The 18,044-nt window shown below is 46.9% G+C and overlaps 1 protein-coding gene across 6 annotated transcripts in view; it reads left to right on the forward strand.

The window, feature by feature from the left end:
• The window catches only part of CTDSPL (CTD small phosphatase like), a 70,043-nt gene that overhangs the window by 22,045 nt on the left and 29,954 nt on the right, over nt 1-18,044 (forward strand). For all 6 annotated transcript variants that reach the window (XM_021385601.1, XM_021385603.1, XM_021385598.1 and 3 more), the window contains exon 2: nt 16,061-16,215. In XM_021385601.1, the coding sequence (XP_021241276.1) occupies nt 16,061-16,215 (155 nt within the window). The remainder of the gene's footprint in view (nt 1-16,060; nt 16,216-18,044) is intronic.

Below are 18,044 nucleotides of genomic sequence, written 5' to 3' on the forward strand. Positions count from 1 at the left end.
TTTGTCTTGCTAAACAATGTTTGTTCAACTGTAGGAACTTGCAAGTCTTTCTTCCCTTCGCTTTTCTCTCAGAAACAGGGAGAAATAATCTCGCCACGCAGCTCGCAGCAAAGATTTGGTCGCGAGAGCTCTGGGCGCTTTTTTGCAAGGAGAAGCTGCTTGCAGCGGTAGCTGGAACAGAACAGAACTGAATGTGCAGGATTAAGCTTGAGGCCCCGGCTTCCTGTATAAGGGGAGCAGAGCGTTCGCAGCGCGAAGCTCTCGCCAAAAGGAAAACGGGTAATGCACAAACATGGGCTGGGCGGCTCGCTGCGCTGCTGCCAGCTGCTGCCGGGCAGATTCCTGCTGGCGCTGGGGGCTGCCGGGGGCAAAGCTGCCCCTTGGCCATACTGAAACAAAAAGGGGTTTGGTTCTGGGAGCGTTTAGGTAGAGAGCTCCTCGTTTGAATTTTATTCTTTCAGACTAAAGCGATGGTCGGGATGTAGGAAGAAATAGAAGTTTCTGGAAGAGCAACGTGAGGAAATGACAGGTTTTCCTTTGAGCCACAAACTTGCTGGAGAGGGCTCCCGAACGATGCGGAGTGAAGGAGCACTGTTCCCAAAACTTAGTGGGACCCCAGTTCACTCTGAGAGCACAGTAAGAACCTTGTTTTTGTTAGGGATTCCAAAGCAAGTACTGCAGAGTCTCAGCTTCTTGTGTCCCGCGCCTTCGTTTGGCTTTTGTGAGGAGCCACCTGAAAATACAGCCCCGAATGAAATCTTGGAGTGCTGATAACTTCATGTGTAACGACTTCAAAAGCATCTGCAGTAATCTGGGTAAATGGTAGAACTCTTTCCCCCTCCCTCACCAGCTCTTGTGGGATACAGCTCCGTAAGGCAGAGCAAGGAGGAGATGGGCAGAAAGCTGCTTTAGCCCCATGGTTGCAGCCATGGTAGCCCAGTCTGTAACAAATCCCTTCCCACCACTTCCACGGAAAGAGCCTCTCTGGCCCGTGGTGTCCCTCCAGCAGAAGCAGCGTGTAGGAGCGAGGATGGGGCAGTTTGTTGGTTAGGTTGGGCCTTCGTGCAGGGTGTAAACTCCTTTCTCTGAGGACACCTTGTCCGCTTCCTCGTGTCGTGAACTCGCTGGTGGCTTCCTGGCTTCCTTTTGTTCACGAGGGTGGATAGCGATAGGACAAGGGGGAAAGGCTTTAAACTGAGACAGGGGAGGTTTAGGTTAGATATTAGGAGGAAGTTTTTCACTCAGAGGGTGGTGACGCACTGGAACAGGTTGCCCAAGGAGGTTGTGGATGCCCTGTCCCTGGAGGTGTTCAAGGCCAGGCTGGACGTGGCTCTGGGCAGCCTGGTCTAGTGGTTGGCGACCCTGCACTCAGCAGGGGGGGTTGAAACTCGGTGATCTTCGAGGTCCTTTTCAACCCAGGCCATTCTATGATTCTACGGTATGATTCTGTGAACAGCACCCAAAGGCTCCCACGAACCGAACGCGTGGAAGCAGCAGGGCTGGCCTCTTGTTTGCTGATCTGTGACCACCCGGGTTCACGGCCTGCGGTTTGTTTGCCCTCGAAGAGGACTGGGAGCCCTCGGGATGGAGGCAGCCACGAGCAGCACGGCTCCGTGTGGGACCTGCTGTGCTGGGCAGCTCTCCACGTGTTTTGCTCCATCTGCTCCGTGAAGCTGCTTGGTTGTTGTAAATGGTTTGCTTTGCTTGCTGTGTTAGAGCTAGTTAGACTAGCGCTGCCTGCCTCCAAATCCGTTTTCCCTTCTCTTTTCCCGAGTACACAGAGCCATTTCTTGTGAATGGCAGAAAAAAAATCAGGTTATGTAACGTCATATTTACATTACGTCTAACTCTGAGTTACGGACCAGAATGCACTAAGGCCCCATGTCCCTGTTCCGGGAAGTGGTTATCTTCTCCGGTAGCAGTCACAAAGCTGTGTGGTAATGGTTTAGAATCAACGTGATGAACGGTGAGATACTTCGTTAGGGCTTCGTTTTTAGAAACAGTGATTTATGACCTACCCCCATTTAAACGCCTGCCTTCATCCTTTCAAAGCAGCACGGCAAATGCAGCGCTGTTTCTGGAAGCTCAAGAAGAGGATTTGTTCTCTGGCGTTATTTTTTTTTTTTTTTTAATGTGTTCATCAAGAAGAAAGCCGAGCTGAAAGCTTTTTCTTTTCCCTCGGTAAAAATGAAATTGAAGAATACGTAATCTGTATAGAAAAACACGTAAAGGGATTTAAGTTACAGGAATGTTATAGGATAACATATTCCTATAACCGTGTTATAGGAATGTAAGCCCTCACAAAAGTCAGGGTAGTTCTCATTGGGGTATGCATTTTCAAATGACTTTCTCAAGTTGCTCCAAGCTCCACGTGTGAGCAGGATCAGCTCTCTGGTTCGAGCAGGGGCTGGGTGCGTTCTTGTGCTCCTTGTGGCTCTTGCAGGCTGACAAAGCCAGATGTGTGCATATGCATGGGCTGCATTCATGCATGCATGTGTGTGCTCTTGGTTTATTTAGGCAGGCAAAGTGTGTGAGCTCTTCTTTCTGTGCCTTATAGGTGGGATTTGGGAAAGCATTGCTGGGGTATTTTAAATCCGGTGCAAACTTAGGGTGGTAGTTAGACTTCCTGCTGTGCTATCACTATAAACAAGAGGTGTAAGCCAGGTGACACCCTCAGTGATAGGTTTCACTTAGTGTACTTTCTCATTCCTAGATTGTGCTCAGTTTAATTGCCTGAAGTGACTCAAGGGAAAGAAACCACCGAGCTGCGTGTTCAGACAAGGGACTCTCCAGATACGTTGTTCCATTGCCTTACTCAAATCTTACGCAACAATTAGTTTATTAATCAGAAAAATACCTGTAATTAGTAGCATACAAACACCGAGCGCCGCAATTAGATTTTGTGGAAGCCATACCTTAAATTGTTCCTTGAGTATGAAGGGCCTCACCTGCTTCATGTCATTTTCAGAATACCCGGGACAAAACATTGTGTGATACGACTACAGAGTTTTATGCTACCTTTGAGCAGGGAATAAAGTTAGGATGTTAGAGGCTAAATATTCCTTCGGAGCTTAATTACAAACTGTATGAGTACCTCTCATTTTTAACACATGTTCAGCCCCAGGCTCCCGGAGGAAGGCTGCTGGTGTGTCTCACCTGTGGTTCAAAATGAAGCAGGTAGGACGTTGTCCATGTTCTTTAGTTTGGTTTGTTATATATATATATACATTTTTTTTCGGACCAGATTTAGAAAGGTGTTCTGCAGACAACCACAGCACATAGCACATGAAGCCACTTGTCTTAAAACGTGGAAGCTTGGAGCGGAAAGGTGAATCCAGTTCTCTTTGGGCTTTAACTAGGGAACGCTCTCCTGTTGGGGTTGGACCTTTTTCTCTTTGCTTTGCAGTCCATACACCCTGCTGAGATGTGCAGTGTGGGTTTGTATTTTGTCACCTGATGCAGAGTTTTGAGGAAACCTCAGCTTGATGCTCAGAGCGTTCACCTGGAGGAGCTGATCCCTTCCAGCATTTTGGGGATATTTTATTGTCTTTCCTTTTAATAGCGGTATCTGAAACTGATGGTTGCAATGGAAACTTCATGTTCTAGCTGTTTCCTTTCTGCATCCTGTCTTCCAGCCACATTCCTTCATGTTCACTATGGTTTATCCAGTGCCTTACAGTGCAAACGGTGCTGGTACAGATCTTTGTACCGTGAGGAGGAGAGAAGAAGGGGTGTCACGGGTCTGTAGAAATGGCATTTTTTGAGGCTGTCCGTGACGATAGAGCTGTCTTTGGGATTGAACACAAGGCTTATGGTAGTGGCAAGGAACTCAAAACCAGAAAGCAGGCACAAACATTACCCAAGTGCTGTAATTACCTCGCCTTGTTATTGAATGGTGGTGAAGCATGTCTCAACGTGTGGCATGTCAAAGGTATTTGGAAACGATGCTCGTCCTTCATTAAAGGAAGGGAATGAAGCAGCCTCTTCCACTCTCAGCCTTGCCCGTAAGCATACACTAGCTGATTAAAGAAGATTATTTGAATAATTGAATTTTCCCAGCTGAGGGGGGGAAAAAAAACACAACAACAAGCTTCATGGATCATGTGCGTGCTTCATTGCTGCACAGCTCCGTGTCCAAGGCATCCTCTGTATGAAAAAATGTTCCACTTTCACCTCTTGGCAAAAGGAGGGAGGCAGAATAAGGGAGAAACTGCTGTGAAAGTACATCCAGAAGCTCTGCTCTGTTTGTGTAAGCTCTTTCCCTTGTGAATTTTGCTATGATCTTTGAGCTAGTGGCTTTTCATAACTATGTTGGGCAAATACATCTGCCCTGAGACATTCTATCGTCAGGAATCCAAAAAGCTGGGGAACCCTCAGCAGCTCCTGGTGGATATGGGAGGAGCTCGTGGCCCACAGGAATCAGGCAGGGGTTCCTCACCCAGCTCTGTCGAGGAACCTCGTGGTTCCCCAGTCCTGTGTGTCCTGTCTGTGCCTTGTTTTTTGTGGGAACGCTTCTCATTTGTACTTGGATTACGCAGATTTCTCGTTTGGAGCGGTTAGGAAATAGTCACGTTGATATGGCAAGAGGAGGAGAAGGGTTGCATGAAGGGGTTATTTTGCAGCATTTTTAGCGTAGATAGGCTTGATGGATTGTTTCTGGTCTTGGCCAACTGCGCTGACTTACAGGAAAGAAGGGATACGGGGGAGGAGGGGGGTGATCTCTCCCCTATCTGTAGTTGTTTGCAATAGAAACAGCTGAGCTATCCCTCAGAGCCTCTCAGAGAAAAACAAAACAAAGCCAGGCGTTTTAGGGGTGAGTTCTAATGTAGACAAATGAGGCAAATTATGCCCTACAAGTGCTTATCAGCTTGGCTTTGTCAGTGCTACCTGTGGTTAGCTGGAGTGATTCCTGACAACAACAGGCTAAGGAGAAGGTCCATAAAGATTCCTTGGAAATGAGCTGGTTTTTATTCTGCTGTTATAACTCCAACGTGGAGACCCATTACCACCTAGAAACTTCTTGCTGCCTGAGTCTGGGCAGGGGGGTTTGACAGCATGCACCTTGAGCTCAATGGGTCTCTCTTTGGTTGCTTCCAGAGAAGGTTCAGGCTGGATATTAGGAAAAATTCCTTTTCCACAAAGAGTGGTGCTGCACTGGCACAGGCTGCTCAGGGAGGAGGTGGGGTCACAGTTCCTGGAGGTGTTCAAGAACCGTGGAGATGTGGCACTGAGGGACGTGGGCTTGGTGGGGGTGAGTCAATGGTTGGACTTGGGGACCTTAGGGTCTTCTCCAGCCTTCGTGATTCTATGATTCTTTGTGGGGCTGCAGCCACAGCCTGCGCAGGGCCGGTGGGATGGGACCTGAGTTCTTCAGCAAGAGGGGGAAGGCGTGCCTCCGCAGTGCTGCACAGCTTAGCTCTGTATTTGTACTGCTAATCTCTGTTAAATTTAGGGCTGGGAAAATTGTCTGTTGACATGCATTTGCTTCGTAATACGTTCCTCTGTCCCCAAGAAGCATAGGGTCTTGTAGGAAAGGCTACAATGAAGCAAGCTGGTACACAGCTATTTGTCCTCACTTTCTGGGTTACACAGGAGTGGCAGAGATGGCAAACATTTAGCTCGTTTTGCAGCAAGCGTGCGGTCACATACAACGCGGTTCTGCTTTAGATCCGTGGAGCTTCAGGGATGAATTCAAATGCAGGAGTTGGTTTAGATTTTAGTAATTGGGTGAATATGCTGGGGCTGGGCAAAGGAACAGAATCCTTACTGGTGGAAATGCATTCTGGCCATGGGGGCTTAAGGCTCTGCGGGTGAACGGGGCGTGCAGCTGTGGTTGCAGCCATCCCATGCAGGGCTTCTCTCAGTGCAAGCTGTGCCACGCAGAGCTGGACCCTAGGCAAGTGTGGGGTTAGAAATAGCTGTTGCTGTTCCCTTGTTCTGTCTTAGGCCAAGTCATGAACCCCATTGCAGGAGATGACTGGAGGCTGGCAAACCTTGAGTTGTGTGATGCAGAGAGCTGTGGTGTTGTGCATGAGCTATCCAAAATGGATTGTCACGATGGTGGACGTCCCACTGGTTAGTGCTCATAGATGTAGGCAATGATTCAGCTTTTGCAGCTTACCATGGCTGGGATTTTCCATCTGAGCTAAGCGCAGTGCGTGTCCTGGATAGGCCACTGTGCAGGGCTCTTGCGTGGGAGCATTAGTGCTTCCCACCATTGAGCCCAGCAGGATTTCTGCTCTCAGTCCTGGTGAGGGGATGAGGGCTCCAAGGGGTGAAGAGTCTGTGCTCTTCAGGAGCTGGTGGTCTGCTGTGCCGAGAGCTGCGGGGCACAGAGGTCTTCCTTAGCACAGTGGTAAATGGGGCTGCCTCATGGCTGAGAGAAGAGGATGCAAGGAGGTGGGCATGTCTTCTGTCAGGACTGAAGAGCTGAACACCCTTGCCACTGCAACAGCAATGAAGGAAAGAAGCTTTTTGGCCAGGTAGGGCAGGGTCCAGCTGACCTGCACGTGTTCTGCTTCAGTAGAAAGCTTCAATTCTGTTGATGGGTGCAGGTGCTGTTTTTTTTTTTCCCTTCATTTATCCTTTCTGACAGGGTGAAGGCATGATCTCTGGATGAGGGTAGCGGGGCAGGTTTCGTGGAATGTATCCACATAGATACTGTCAAATGCAAGCATTTTTTGTTCCCCAGTACAACAAAACAGTCAGTGTTGTGCTTTCCAGGATTAGTGAAAGTCAAAGCATCGGTGTTAAACTGCACGCTTTGCTTTCAGTATGAAGTTTAGAATATTTCTCATGGGTCAAATGTACGTGATGTTCTGGGCTTCGGGGAGCAACCGAACGTGTCTGCAGCTGTTCCAGCCCCCAGCACGAGAGAGGCACCGAAGGACGTGGTAAAGGCACCAAAACGCCTTGAGAAAGTCCCTCCTGTTGGAAATGTGATACGTCAGAAGAAAAATCATTTATTTTCCTTGCTGATGAGCTGAATTTCTAAACAAGCAATGAAACGTGGCTTTGTTCTGGAAAGGAATTGCTGGAAGTTGGGGTGAATTTTGCTGCTTTTTTTTTTTTTTGGTGAAAACTGCAGTAACTTTATCATTCCTGCACCTTTCGTTTCAACCTTAAGCTCGTTTAGCTTCCCTAATCTCACATTTCCAGGTGGGAGTGTGGTGTTTTCCATGGTCCAGGAATGGGTAAAATCTTCCATCCACACTATATGGTCAGGGGAGTGGGGAATGAGTATTTTCCAATGTATGTCTCAGGATCAGTTGAAAATACTCTTAATGCAAAGCCAGGCTGGCAGCCTGCTGTCCATCCTGGTATAGGGATTGCTGGCATTGCTTGAGCTACCTCGTAGCTGTTGGTCCTTATTGCTTCAGGCTTTTTGATTCTCAGTGTTACACATTACTTTTTTTTGTCTCTTTTTGCTGAATGGAGCGAGTACACGGAGCATTTTCCTAGAAGTGCTTTTGCTGTTTTGTTCAGCTTCGTGTTTGGGTACAGCGAACACACGTAGCCAGTGAGGAAACAGAACTCTCTGTCAGGCTCCTGATCATTCATTAGAACTGTCAGATGTGTATTGGTTTTGGCTGATCCCTCCTGGACAGCCATTTTTTAAAAATTTTTTTAGTAGTTGATCTGGATGCAGAGAGACGTTTAGATGTTTTAAACATAATGTGAGTGCGTTATGCTTGGTGTTCAGAATTGACGGCATGTATCCTGCTGGCCTTCTTAAACAGGCCCCAGGGAAATGGAGTTGGAAAGCCGAAGTGAGAGGTCTCCTGCTTCAGCAGCACAGTGCTGCCGGTTTGAGCTAATTATTAATGAGAATCTGCCACGTGCCTTCGTGGGTTTTTGACTTGACTGTTTGCTCAAAGTGTAACGACAGATGCTGGGCGCTCCCGTTGAATTGAAACCCTGCAGCGACTGACGTTATAATTCCTTTAGATTTAATGTAGGTACTGAATATGTGGAGCCCTTCCAAGAAAGTTAAAATTCAACTCAAATTCATTCAATTCGATGATCTTTGGGGTCCCTTCTGATCCGAGCCATTCTGTGAGTCTGTGAATTGAGTTGGAAGGGACCTCAAAGATCATGGAGCTCCAAGGCCCTGGCCTGGGCAGGGTTGCCACCCACTAGATCTTAAGCAATATTTTTTTTCTCTGTAACGTGCACTTGTAGTACATGTCCATAACAGTGCAAGTATTTCAAAAGGTTTATTTATGGAGGGTAGCCTGAGGTTAGGTGAAGTCTACTCCATGGGAGCTAAAGATGGAAGAGGAATGGCTTTGGCAGTTCCTCCAAGTCGGGTTCTGTCTGTACAGATACGCTGAAGTCTTGCAGACTATTCCTTAGTAAATCCATGCAATTAAGCGTGCAGCAGTCAAGTTTAGAATCAAAATCTGATGTTGTCAGTTTTCTCCCAGATGCACTAAGTGCCAGGAACTGGCTCAAGCCGTGTGCTGGCTGTAGCTTCATTTCAGGAGTTTCTTACTTGTTGGAAACAACCGTTACTTTCAGATCATATTAACAAAAGAAGCACCAATGAGACAGCGATTTAGAGCAAGTTCCCTCTTCCAAATGACTGGAGTTGCTTCTTTTTTTCGGCGGCAGCGTATGGGTTGCAGAATATAGAGAAACCGGGGAGGGGAAGAAGCAGGGAATAGCGGTATTCGATCCAAATAACAACATTTCTGTTGAGGTCAGTAACTTTTTAAGATGAAACCGTTTCCTTCCCCGAGAAAGATGGTAAACCTGACGTGGAGTCGTGCGTGCCTCTTGCTCTGTTACAGTCTGCTTCAGAAGCAGTGGGATTTCAGTGGTTCTGCAGACACTTAGCAGGATGCACACGGCGCGCTTCCTGCACTACGCTGGGAGAAAGAAGTGGCAATTCAAAACAGGCATCAGAGATGACACGCAAAAAAAAAAAAAAGGACGTTTGAGTTTCTTTTTCACTCTTAGAGGTGGATCACTGGGGAGTCAGGCTTGGGACGAGCGATTTCTCTGGCGAGGAGGAGAATTGCAGCCCGAGCTAAAGCGTCCCCAGGGAGCGACTGAAAAATTCATAAAGGGAAGAGGAGGAACAGAACTTCTTGCAAGGGAGCACCCTGTAGCAGCGTGCCTGCTAGATTAGTCCCTTAGCAAAGAGCTGTTCCCGGGGAAGAGATGAGAAAGCCTGCAAAAATAGACTAACGCTGTAGGTTTGATGCCTCTCTGAAGGATTTGCTGCAAAAAGTGCAGTTGGGAATGTAGCTGTCTCTATGGGAACATCTTGCTGCTATATTTAGCAAAAGTAAATGAAGCTTGTTTCATCAGATGAGCACGGTTTTGATAAGGTTTGATTGGAGGTGTTAGGATTATTTTAGGGGGGGGAGAGAGACTCGAAGAATTTCTTCATTCAGCTTCGGTGGATCGTTGATCTCCTATTTTTCAAGTCAAAAAGTGCCAAAGGTGCTGGCAGCGTTAGGATTGGGTGACGCTTCAACTTGAAAAACCAATTGCTGGGATAAAATCTGTCTGGCAGGTGGCTAGCTGGGCACGGCCTGCACTGGGCAGTGCCTGTGGAGCAGAGAATTTGACATCTCTTCGGTACATTCGTACTGTTTTCATGGCATCCCTTATGGGCAATGCAGCCGGGGGACGTGCCTGTTGGGTGTACAGCAGCAACGCACTGCAGAAGGGCTCCTCTTCAGCTGGCTTTCCCACTCTGCTTTTGGTTGAGCCAGTGCTGTGCAGTGAATTACACCTTCAACAGCAGCGTGGCCGTGCAGGAACGTGGGGGGCAGGTGGCAGCGGCTCCAGCTGAGCTCCAGGTGCCCACCTGCTGCTGGCTTCCAGCTCTTGCCCCGTGCTCTAGCTGCTCAGTGAGTTCTTCTTGTCTCCCATTCCCACCACGTTACGCTCAAGCCGAGCGGATCGGATGCTGTACATATTTCTGCTCTATAAACACGTGCTTGTTGACATTCGTTTCGTTGCCGTTTTGCCTCTAATGCCATTCTGGTGCCAGAGGATATCAGCCGTGATGAGCGGACCCTGAGCTTCTGCTGCTGCGTTTTCATGTGTTTGTTTCACTCCTGCCTTCCCACTCAAGTATTTAACCACTTCTGCTAGGATAACTTACAGGATTTCAGAGGCCGGCCTGGGAGCAATGCAAAGGAGCCACGATGCACAAACACATGTTCTGATTACAGATTCTCCTTGCTACATGGATGACAGAAGGCGAACTTCAGCGCTGAGTACTTATTCTGCAGCGCTCCACGTGTTCTCCGCAGGTTAAACCCTAAAACCACCCTTTTTTTTTGCTCTTTGCAAAAATAAATCTTATCCTACAAAACTCTCCCCGCTTCGGTGAATGCCTGCGCTTCGATGCTGAGCTGCTCTGAAACCTTAAAGCAAACCCTGTGGCCCCTGCGCTGCCTTCCAGCACCTCGGAGCAGCTCCCTGCTGCACATCTCCCATGGGAGCAGCGTTGTGACTCCGTGCCATCCATCGCCCAATTCTTTCTCTCCGCATGCACATCTGCTGGTGAACTTTGTGCGGTCTGCCTGGTTGGTTTTTTTTTTCTTTTTTCCTTTTTTTCTTTTTTCCCTCCCCCCCCCCCCTTTTTTTTTTTTTTTTTTTTTTTTTTTTTTTTTTTTTTTTTTTTTTTTTTAAACTAGAAGAAAGGTTTGTTTGTTGGCCGCTGGCTCGGGGCGGGCCAGGAATGCGATGCATGCCCAGACCGCGCAGTATTTCCTGTTGCTGCAGCCCTGTGCGTCGGCACGGCTCCAGCACGAGCAGCGCAGAAATGAGGCAGCTCCCGAAACGCCTCGATTTTTTTTTTATGTGGGGTGGGGGGGGGGAAGAAAAAAAAAAAAACCCATATTTTGAACAGTGAATCTTTGTGGCGCTTGAAACGCCTCGGTTTCGAGGGATGCGTGTCTTATTTATAGGTTGCCGTGGCAGGGAGCGTTAACCCTGCGGAAGGGGCAGGGAGGAGGCTCCAGTCGCGTCACTGCGAGCAGCGATGTTTGTTTTGCAGCACAACATGGCTCCGTCGTGCTTCCTGCGCAGCTCGGCTCGCTGCGTTTTCCCCTCGCTTAAAAACAGCGGCTATCTTTTGTGGCTGGAGCGATCCGTGCGTTGTTTGCGCGGTTTTATTTTGCCCTTACGCCGTTCGGAGGTCTCACTTCTGCGCTGCGTGAATTCCGTAGCGAGAAACACTACATCTGGGCAAGGGGAAGGAGGTTGAGTTTGGTCGCTTGTATAGATACAAAAAATGCTCTGTATCCTTGTTGCACCTTTTATTTTTAATGTGCTCATCAGCTACTTAGTCCCACGTGAAAAGAGGGCAAGCGTGCGGCTTGGTCCCTTGGTCCAACTTTGATCCATCCTTGGTCCTTCTGGGTGGCACGTGCCAACAAGGCAGATGGACACCAGTATGGGACAGATGCTAGCTGAGGGGGAAACCAAGGCAAGGCTGACCGGCCGTATCCTGGCCTATCTAAACACCATCCAAACATTCGCATGGAGGTGAATGCATTGTGCTGGAAGGGTCCTGCAAGCCCAACATCTTACCTAGTTCATGCTCTCACCCATTTTTTTAATCCCTGGCTGCTTGAACTTCTTGGATCACAAGGGGATGGACCTTCCAGGCCTTTGGAGACGCACACCTTCACGTGGCAGTGGTCTCAGTGTAGCTCCATCACCTCGCCAAGCAGAGCAGAAGCGGAGGAGCTGGCCAGGCTCTGCGCTGAGTAATGTGAACTCCAAGGTATTTTGCTCAGAGCGTGGTTCCGCAGGTTAATTAGGTTGTTAAAAGCTGCTTTGACTTTCTGGCTTCGTTATTAAACGTGAATGCCCCCAAAGCAGCGGGTCTGTTCCTAAAGGCTTCAAGCTGAATGGCAGTGAGGAGGTGAGCTTTGGCAGATGGATTTACTTTAATTTAGCGTTTCCTGGTCGCGACATCTTACTTTTTTTCTTGAATGCTTGCAGCACAGCAAGACAGCACGGATGTTTATCTTTAAGTCGTGGCTTAGATGAGCAGTAATACATGTGATATGAAGGGCATACCATCATAAATACATACATCCAACTGCAGCGTACAGACTGCAGCGTACCAGCTGTTTGGTTTTCCTTGGAATCCTTTGGATTCTCCTTGGAACCCGTGTGGTTTAGGTGCTGTTTGGAGGCTTTTCGTGGTTTCTCCTTCTTCCTCCTCAGTTCAGAGGGCAGAGTGGCCAGTCCTTGCATTCCACCTCCAGGGGCTACAGGAGGTGGAGCGTCACAGCGCTGTACGGAGAAGGCAGCGCTGAGTTCTGCATCACAGATTGAAATTCACTGCTCTCGATGCTTAGGAAGTGAGCCTCCAGCAACAGCAGATATTTCATCCACCCGCATTCAGGGAATGCAGCTAATCATTATTATAAGGCAAAAGTTGGTTTTTCCTTGCTGCAAAACAAAAACGTTTGCAGCGCATTATTTGATGGGGTGGAGGCCAGTGCTTTTCATGCTGCTTTGAATTAACATCCATGCTGGCAATTTTCCTTTTTTTTGTCCTAGGCAGTACCTGAAAGTGTATTTTCACAGCTCTTTGGCAGGATGGAGAGCACACTCTGGTTTTGCACTGTCCTTCAGCCATTCGAGGGTAACAGTTCGGCCTCAGTGTGCAGATACAGCTTCTGAGCTCCATTTCCAGAACGCTGTGGAATGGATTAATAAAAACAGCATTGTTCATTTCTTCTTAGAATTCCTCTCCCGTAAAGTAGAGGTCTCGGTGAGGGGAATTAAATGCTTTGGGAAGAATATCCTTCACAAAACTAGTCTGGCATCCCTCCCTTCAAAGAGATACCTACGACGGAAAAAACAAAACCTGAAGTTAATTCAATCCCGTTTGGATGGGGAGGGAGGTTACCAAATGCAGTTGAAATGAAAATAACTCCGGAGTGTATTGCAGTGAATGTAAACAGGGCGATGTGCTGGGGTTCTACCTGTAGGAAGGTGAAGGCAGTGATTTCAGGTACCAGTGCCACTTCTGCTAAGCTCACGTGGAATTGAACCGTTCGACAAAAAAAACGGTGTATGGGGTTTAAAACCAAAGCAATCTGGGTGTCACGTGCAGATTTTGTGTTAAGTGTTATAAAATAACTTAGGTGTCCTGCTCCCCACGTTCCAAAAATTGGAGCTGCATTGTCGCTTTGTGTTCTGTAGATTATACAACTTTATTTTTCTAAGGAGAAATCTCAAGGAGATCAAGGCATTACACATCTGTAATCACGTGTGAATTCAGAAGCTGCCTCCTTCTGAAGAAAGGCTCTGTTTAATGCTGTCTCATTCTTATTTGCGTGTTTCCATTTTTGCCTTATAAACAACCTTGTCCGTGGAGCGCTCGTGATCCGCAGATGTTCCTTTTATTGCATGTAGCTAGTTTGTCTGGAAACGTGCTGGAAGTCTCTTCATTACCCAGTTTCTGTTCTTCAGGAAGACTGGCTATTGCATGCATTTCATTAGGAAGCAGCAGCAGTAATTGGATGCCTCGTGGGCCGCAGGGGGACGGAGCGGAGCGGGAGCAGCCAGGCTGCCCACTGTGCCTCCTGAGCTTTGCGCACAGCGGCTGCGTGGCCGTCTGGCTTTATAATTAATTGCATTTTTATAATTAATTGTGATTTTCCAGTAGCACCAATGAACCGTCTTTCGCACAACCGCAGCACAATTTGATGGGAGAAGCCCCGGACTTAAACTTTTTTTAGGATACACCCACGAGGGAGGAGCTTTTCCTCACCCTGTAACTCAACGCTGCTCTTGCAGTTCCTGTGTGTGGAGAACAAAAGCATAAAGGTTCCGCCTCCAAAGGGTAACGTGAGTCACAGGAGGTTTGCAAGGGTGCTGTGGATTTATGCTATAAGCATGCTTGTGTGTTATTTTCCACTGCAACAGTTGTCTTAGAATCATAGAATCATAGAATTAGCTAGGTTGGAAAAGACCTACAAGATCACCTAGTCCAACCATCCACCTACCACCAACAACCCCACTAAACCATGTCTCCCAACGCTAGATCTAAACGTTTCTTGAACACCTCCAGGGACGGTGACTCAACCACCTCCCTGGGCAGCCTGTTCCAGCGTCTGACCACTCTTTCAGAAAAGTAGTATTTCCTAACATCCAGCCTAAATCTCCCCTGGCTCTTCATTGTTTTCCTTCCCATTCTCCTTGCATAGCCGCCCAGTATGGTTGCATATCTTCTGTTTGGGCTTGCGTGGTTACAGGAATTTATTTTAAAACTTCCCTGTATGTTTCCTTGCACCCTCCCCCGTGTTCAGTAATGCTGTAGGTTCTTTTGGACTTGGCGGAAGACCTTGAGAAACACGGTTCTTTGGACCGCAGTCAAGAGAGGAGCATCAAGCAGTTTGCGCTTCACTTGATTCACTGAATTCAAATTAACACGAGATGGGTTTAAAAGAATCTTTGGGATATTTGGGTATTTGGACAAAGGGCTTTGGAGGCTCTTAGACCCCATGAGGGCTGTGCTCGGTGTGATCTTCACTTGTGTGGAACAGGGAATGAGGAAATACGATGACAACATTTGTAGGGGCACGGGGTACGTGTATATGAAGTGTGTGTGTATGTGCATAGAACTAAAACCAACTGGGAAGAGTTGGAGGAAGGCTGTGGGATTTTAAATGGCTGACCATAAAGCTAGGTGTAGACACACATGGAATTTTCTGCATGGGAAGAGGTAAGAGTTTTTGCCGTAGGAGTTACGAGGAAGGTATGAGACCAACACGTGGTGTTGATGTATAAATTCGTGATGCGCTCTCCTTTCATCCTGAGTGTTGCATGAAATTCAAGTCCCAAAATACGAATTGGAGAGGGCAGTTCATGTCAGGTGGAAAGCCTTGCTCTGATCAGCAGCTCTTGGAGCAGCAAGGCGTGAGCAGACCCGACAAATCCTGGACATGTCCAGGGGCTCCAACATCTTGTGGCTGTAGCCACGGCTGCTGGAATGCTGCAGCTCTCACCGGGCGGAATTTCTCTTGAAATTCTGCGTCCTGGAACCTCTTAATGCTGTTCTTTGCATATACAGACCACCCATGGTCTGGCCTTCAGCGCGTGAAGTTTGAGGGCTAACATGGTGGGATGTAGGTAACTTCTTGCCTTGATTGTGCTCAGTAACCTCCCGAAGACGAAGCTCAGAACGGTCCTCACGCAAACATTCAGTAATTAATTTTTCTTGCTTAACACTAACCTTCTATTAACGTCACAGAGATGTTTTCTGTAGCAAAGACTTACTTAAGTCCCAGCTTAGAATATCTGCTGGACTTCATCATAAAATGCAGCTGGGGCTTTGGGAGGACTTCTGTGCGTAGAAATTGTTGGCGGAGCAGAATTTCGTGTTGGTTCTTGTACCTTACAAAGTTCAGGGGAAGAAGAAATCAACATTCTGTCACGTTTTTAAATGGAGACTGAATGGACAGATCAGAAAAGCAGGTGATATAAAACAAGGGAGAGCGCTCCCAGGTGTGGAATATCAAAACTGTCCTGTGCAGCTGAGGTCAGTGCATCACACAGACTCCCATGTGTTGGTAAGAGAGGGCAGATGTAAACAAAATATAGGTGATTAGAAATGTTAATGGGCCATCCCAGATCTCTTTCTGAGCTTGCAGAAGTTTACATATTCCACGCGTGATCGTGGATTTGGCCAGAAAATCCACCCGGGCAGCAGTGGAGGCATTTGTTGCATCTCCTATCTTTTAGATCAGTCCTATTTGTGTCCTCAGTCAGAGACATATTTTAGTTATTTCATGGCTTTTTTTTTTTCTTTTCGCAGTATCTTCTCTGGATATTTCTAGGAAAACCTCAAAAGTGTATCTTAGAACAGTATGGTGACCTGTGATCCTGCTGAGATTTAGGTTGGTTAGCAGTACGCTGGCTCCATCATCAGAGTTTGACAAAGAATGTGTTGAGATCTGTTAAGATTGAAGGACTACTAAGCTAATAACCATGTATCTGAGTTCAGCCTCTGTATGTCTGGAAAAGTCAGTCTATGCTATATACATTTATTTCTGTGTTTTTTTTATTCTAGTGTCCCAATGTAATATCAGCTTGAAGAAGCAGAGGAGTCGAAGTATCTTTAGCACCTTATTCTGCTGCTTTCGTGACTACAATGTCGAACCACCATCTACCAACAGCACCAGTGCTCTTCCTCCTTTGGTGGAGGAGAATGGAGGACTTCAGAAGGTCAGACTCTTCTCTTACTCTGCTATCCTATAGGTCTTTGGTAACTGGGGCTTAGCAAGTGCTTCTGTTTGTCTCAAGAGGTTTGCCTCCTGGGTAATGTATTGTATGAGCTGATGGGGAATTGCTAATAGTATCCATTCAGCTGCAGTGTAAAACTAACTTTTCTCTGAAGGGTATTGGTGCTAAATTTATGATGTGAAAACAACACTTAAAACCTGAGTACGATGTTCTAAAAATGTAGACTTCCCATAACACTCCAGATGCTGGGTTGTTTCCTTGTTTTAGTTCCTTTTTGCAAATAAGGGAAGGTTGAAGTAGTTCATATTAAAGCATAGTGAAGCTGCTTTGAATGTCACTTGAAAGTGTTTCCAGTGACATATAAAAAGCAGTCCAAAAAGGGAGAGAGCTGTAATCCTTTTGACACCTTTTTTAACCACTCCACCTGTGTTTAATGCACACCGAGTCCAGAAGTATCAGCTTTTGGTCTTCTGGCTGGATTATTTAGAGCATTGTTTGCCTAATCAGTCAGCGTGCTTGAAACTTTCAGCACTTGAAAGCTGTTGTGTGTTAAGAGCAGCAGGTTACTTGCTTTGAGTTCTAGTGATTAAACTGCTTTGACACGCACATAAAATCGTGTCAAGTAAGTTTCCTGTGTTGTCCTTCAACCTGATGATACTGAGTGGATTTGCATTATATTACAGAAGGACTTTAGTTCAGTGCAAACATAGCAATGCCATCTTTTCCATCATCTCACGACTCCGCTAGTGCTATGCTTGAAACTGAAGAACCTTTCCCCTTCCTTTTTCAAGAGATTGCAAGAACGGGTGTGTCCATGATGGGGAATAGTCACAGAATTAAGTTTTTTAACTTTTCACTTCTGCTCTGCCTGCTAGTTTTGTATATTTGATGCTGCTCGTTTCCTGCTTTCTTTGTGCACTTCTCTGCATTTGGGTTATTGTTGGAGTATATATTTTTTTTAAAACGTGGAGGAAGAGAGGAAAGGAAAGCCAATCATGTGACAGAGACTAGGAATGTACTGGGGGGCAGGGTGGAAGGGCACTGAAAAATCCCTCTGCCAAGGAGAGGAATTGTATGTTTCTTTTAATATTTATTTTCCCTTAGCTAAGGTGCGTTTCAGCTGAAGTGAGGGAAATCTAGCTTGGATATGCTGGAGGAAAGCTGAGAATAGTGTGTAGCATGGATGTGCATATTCACCTTAGAAAGAAGATGGAAAACTAGTGAAATTTCCTTTTCTGCTGTGTTGGTGGGCAGAAAAGAGGCACGGGTAAGAGTGACAGCAAAACTGCAAGTGAGAGAAAAATAAGAGAAACGTTTTTAAAATGAAAGTGTAGAAGACTTGAGCTCAAATGCTCTGGAACCCAACTATTCAGAGTACAAAACGTAAAGCGTGTAATGACTTTCTGAATAGTATCTTAGCCTTGAGCAAGTGATTGCATGTGTGTTTGCACAGGTTTCCATCCTCGTGCTGCACCTCCTTAGCGAGCGGTTGTGCAATCCTTGTATGTGGGTCCAAAACGCCAGTCACAGGCTGCGTAGAATGATCAGACTGCCACGTCATTGGGTAGGAACATCCAATGAATGCCTTAAGAAAATTGTTAGCTCCTTTTATTCAAACACAGTGAAACGTACTCAGACATGCACAGTCCTTTGGAGAAAGGAAGTGAGCGTCGCTCAGTTTTTGGGTCATTCTTACCGAGTGCAAATAGGTCTGTGACAGTTCTATTCTGAACGCAGTGCTGCAGGCTGATAAGCCTTGCATGCTTTTCTGTGTCGCTTTTTATATTCAGTGCTAACGTGGTTAGCGTAAG

This window comes from Numida meleagris, chromosome 2 (genome assembly GCF_002078875.1).
Source record: "Numida meleagris isolate 19003 breed g44 Domestic line chromosome 2, NumMel1.0, whole genome shotgun sequence".
NCBI lineage: Eukaryota > Metazoa > Chordata > Aves > Galliformes > Numididae > Numida > Numida meleagris.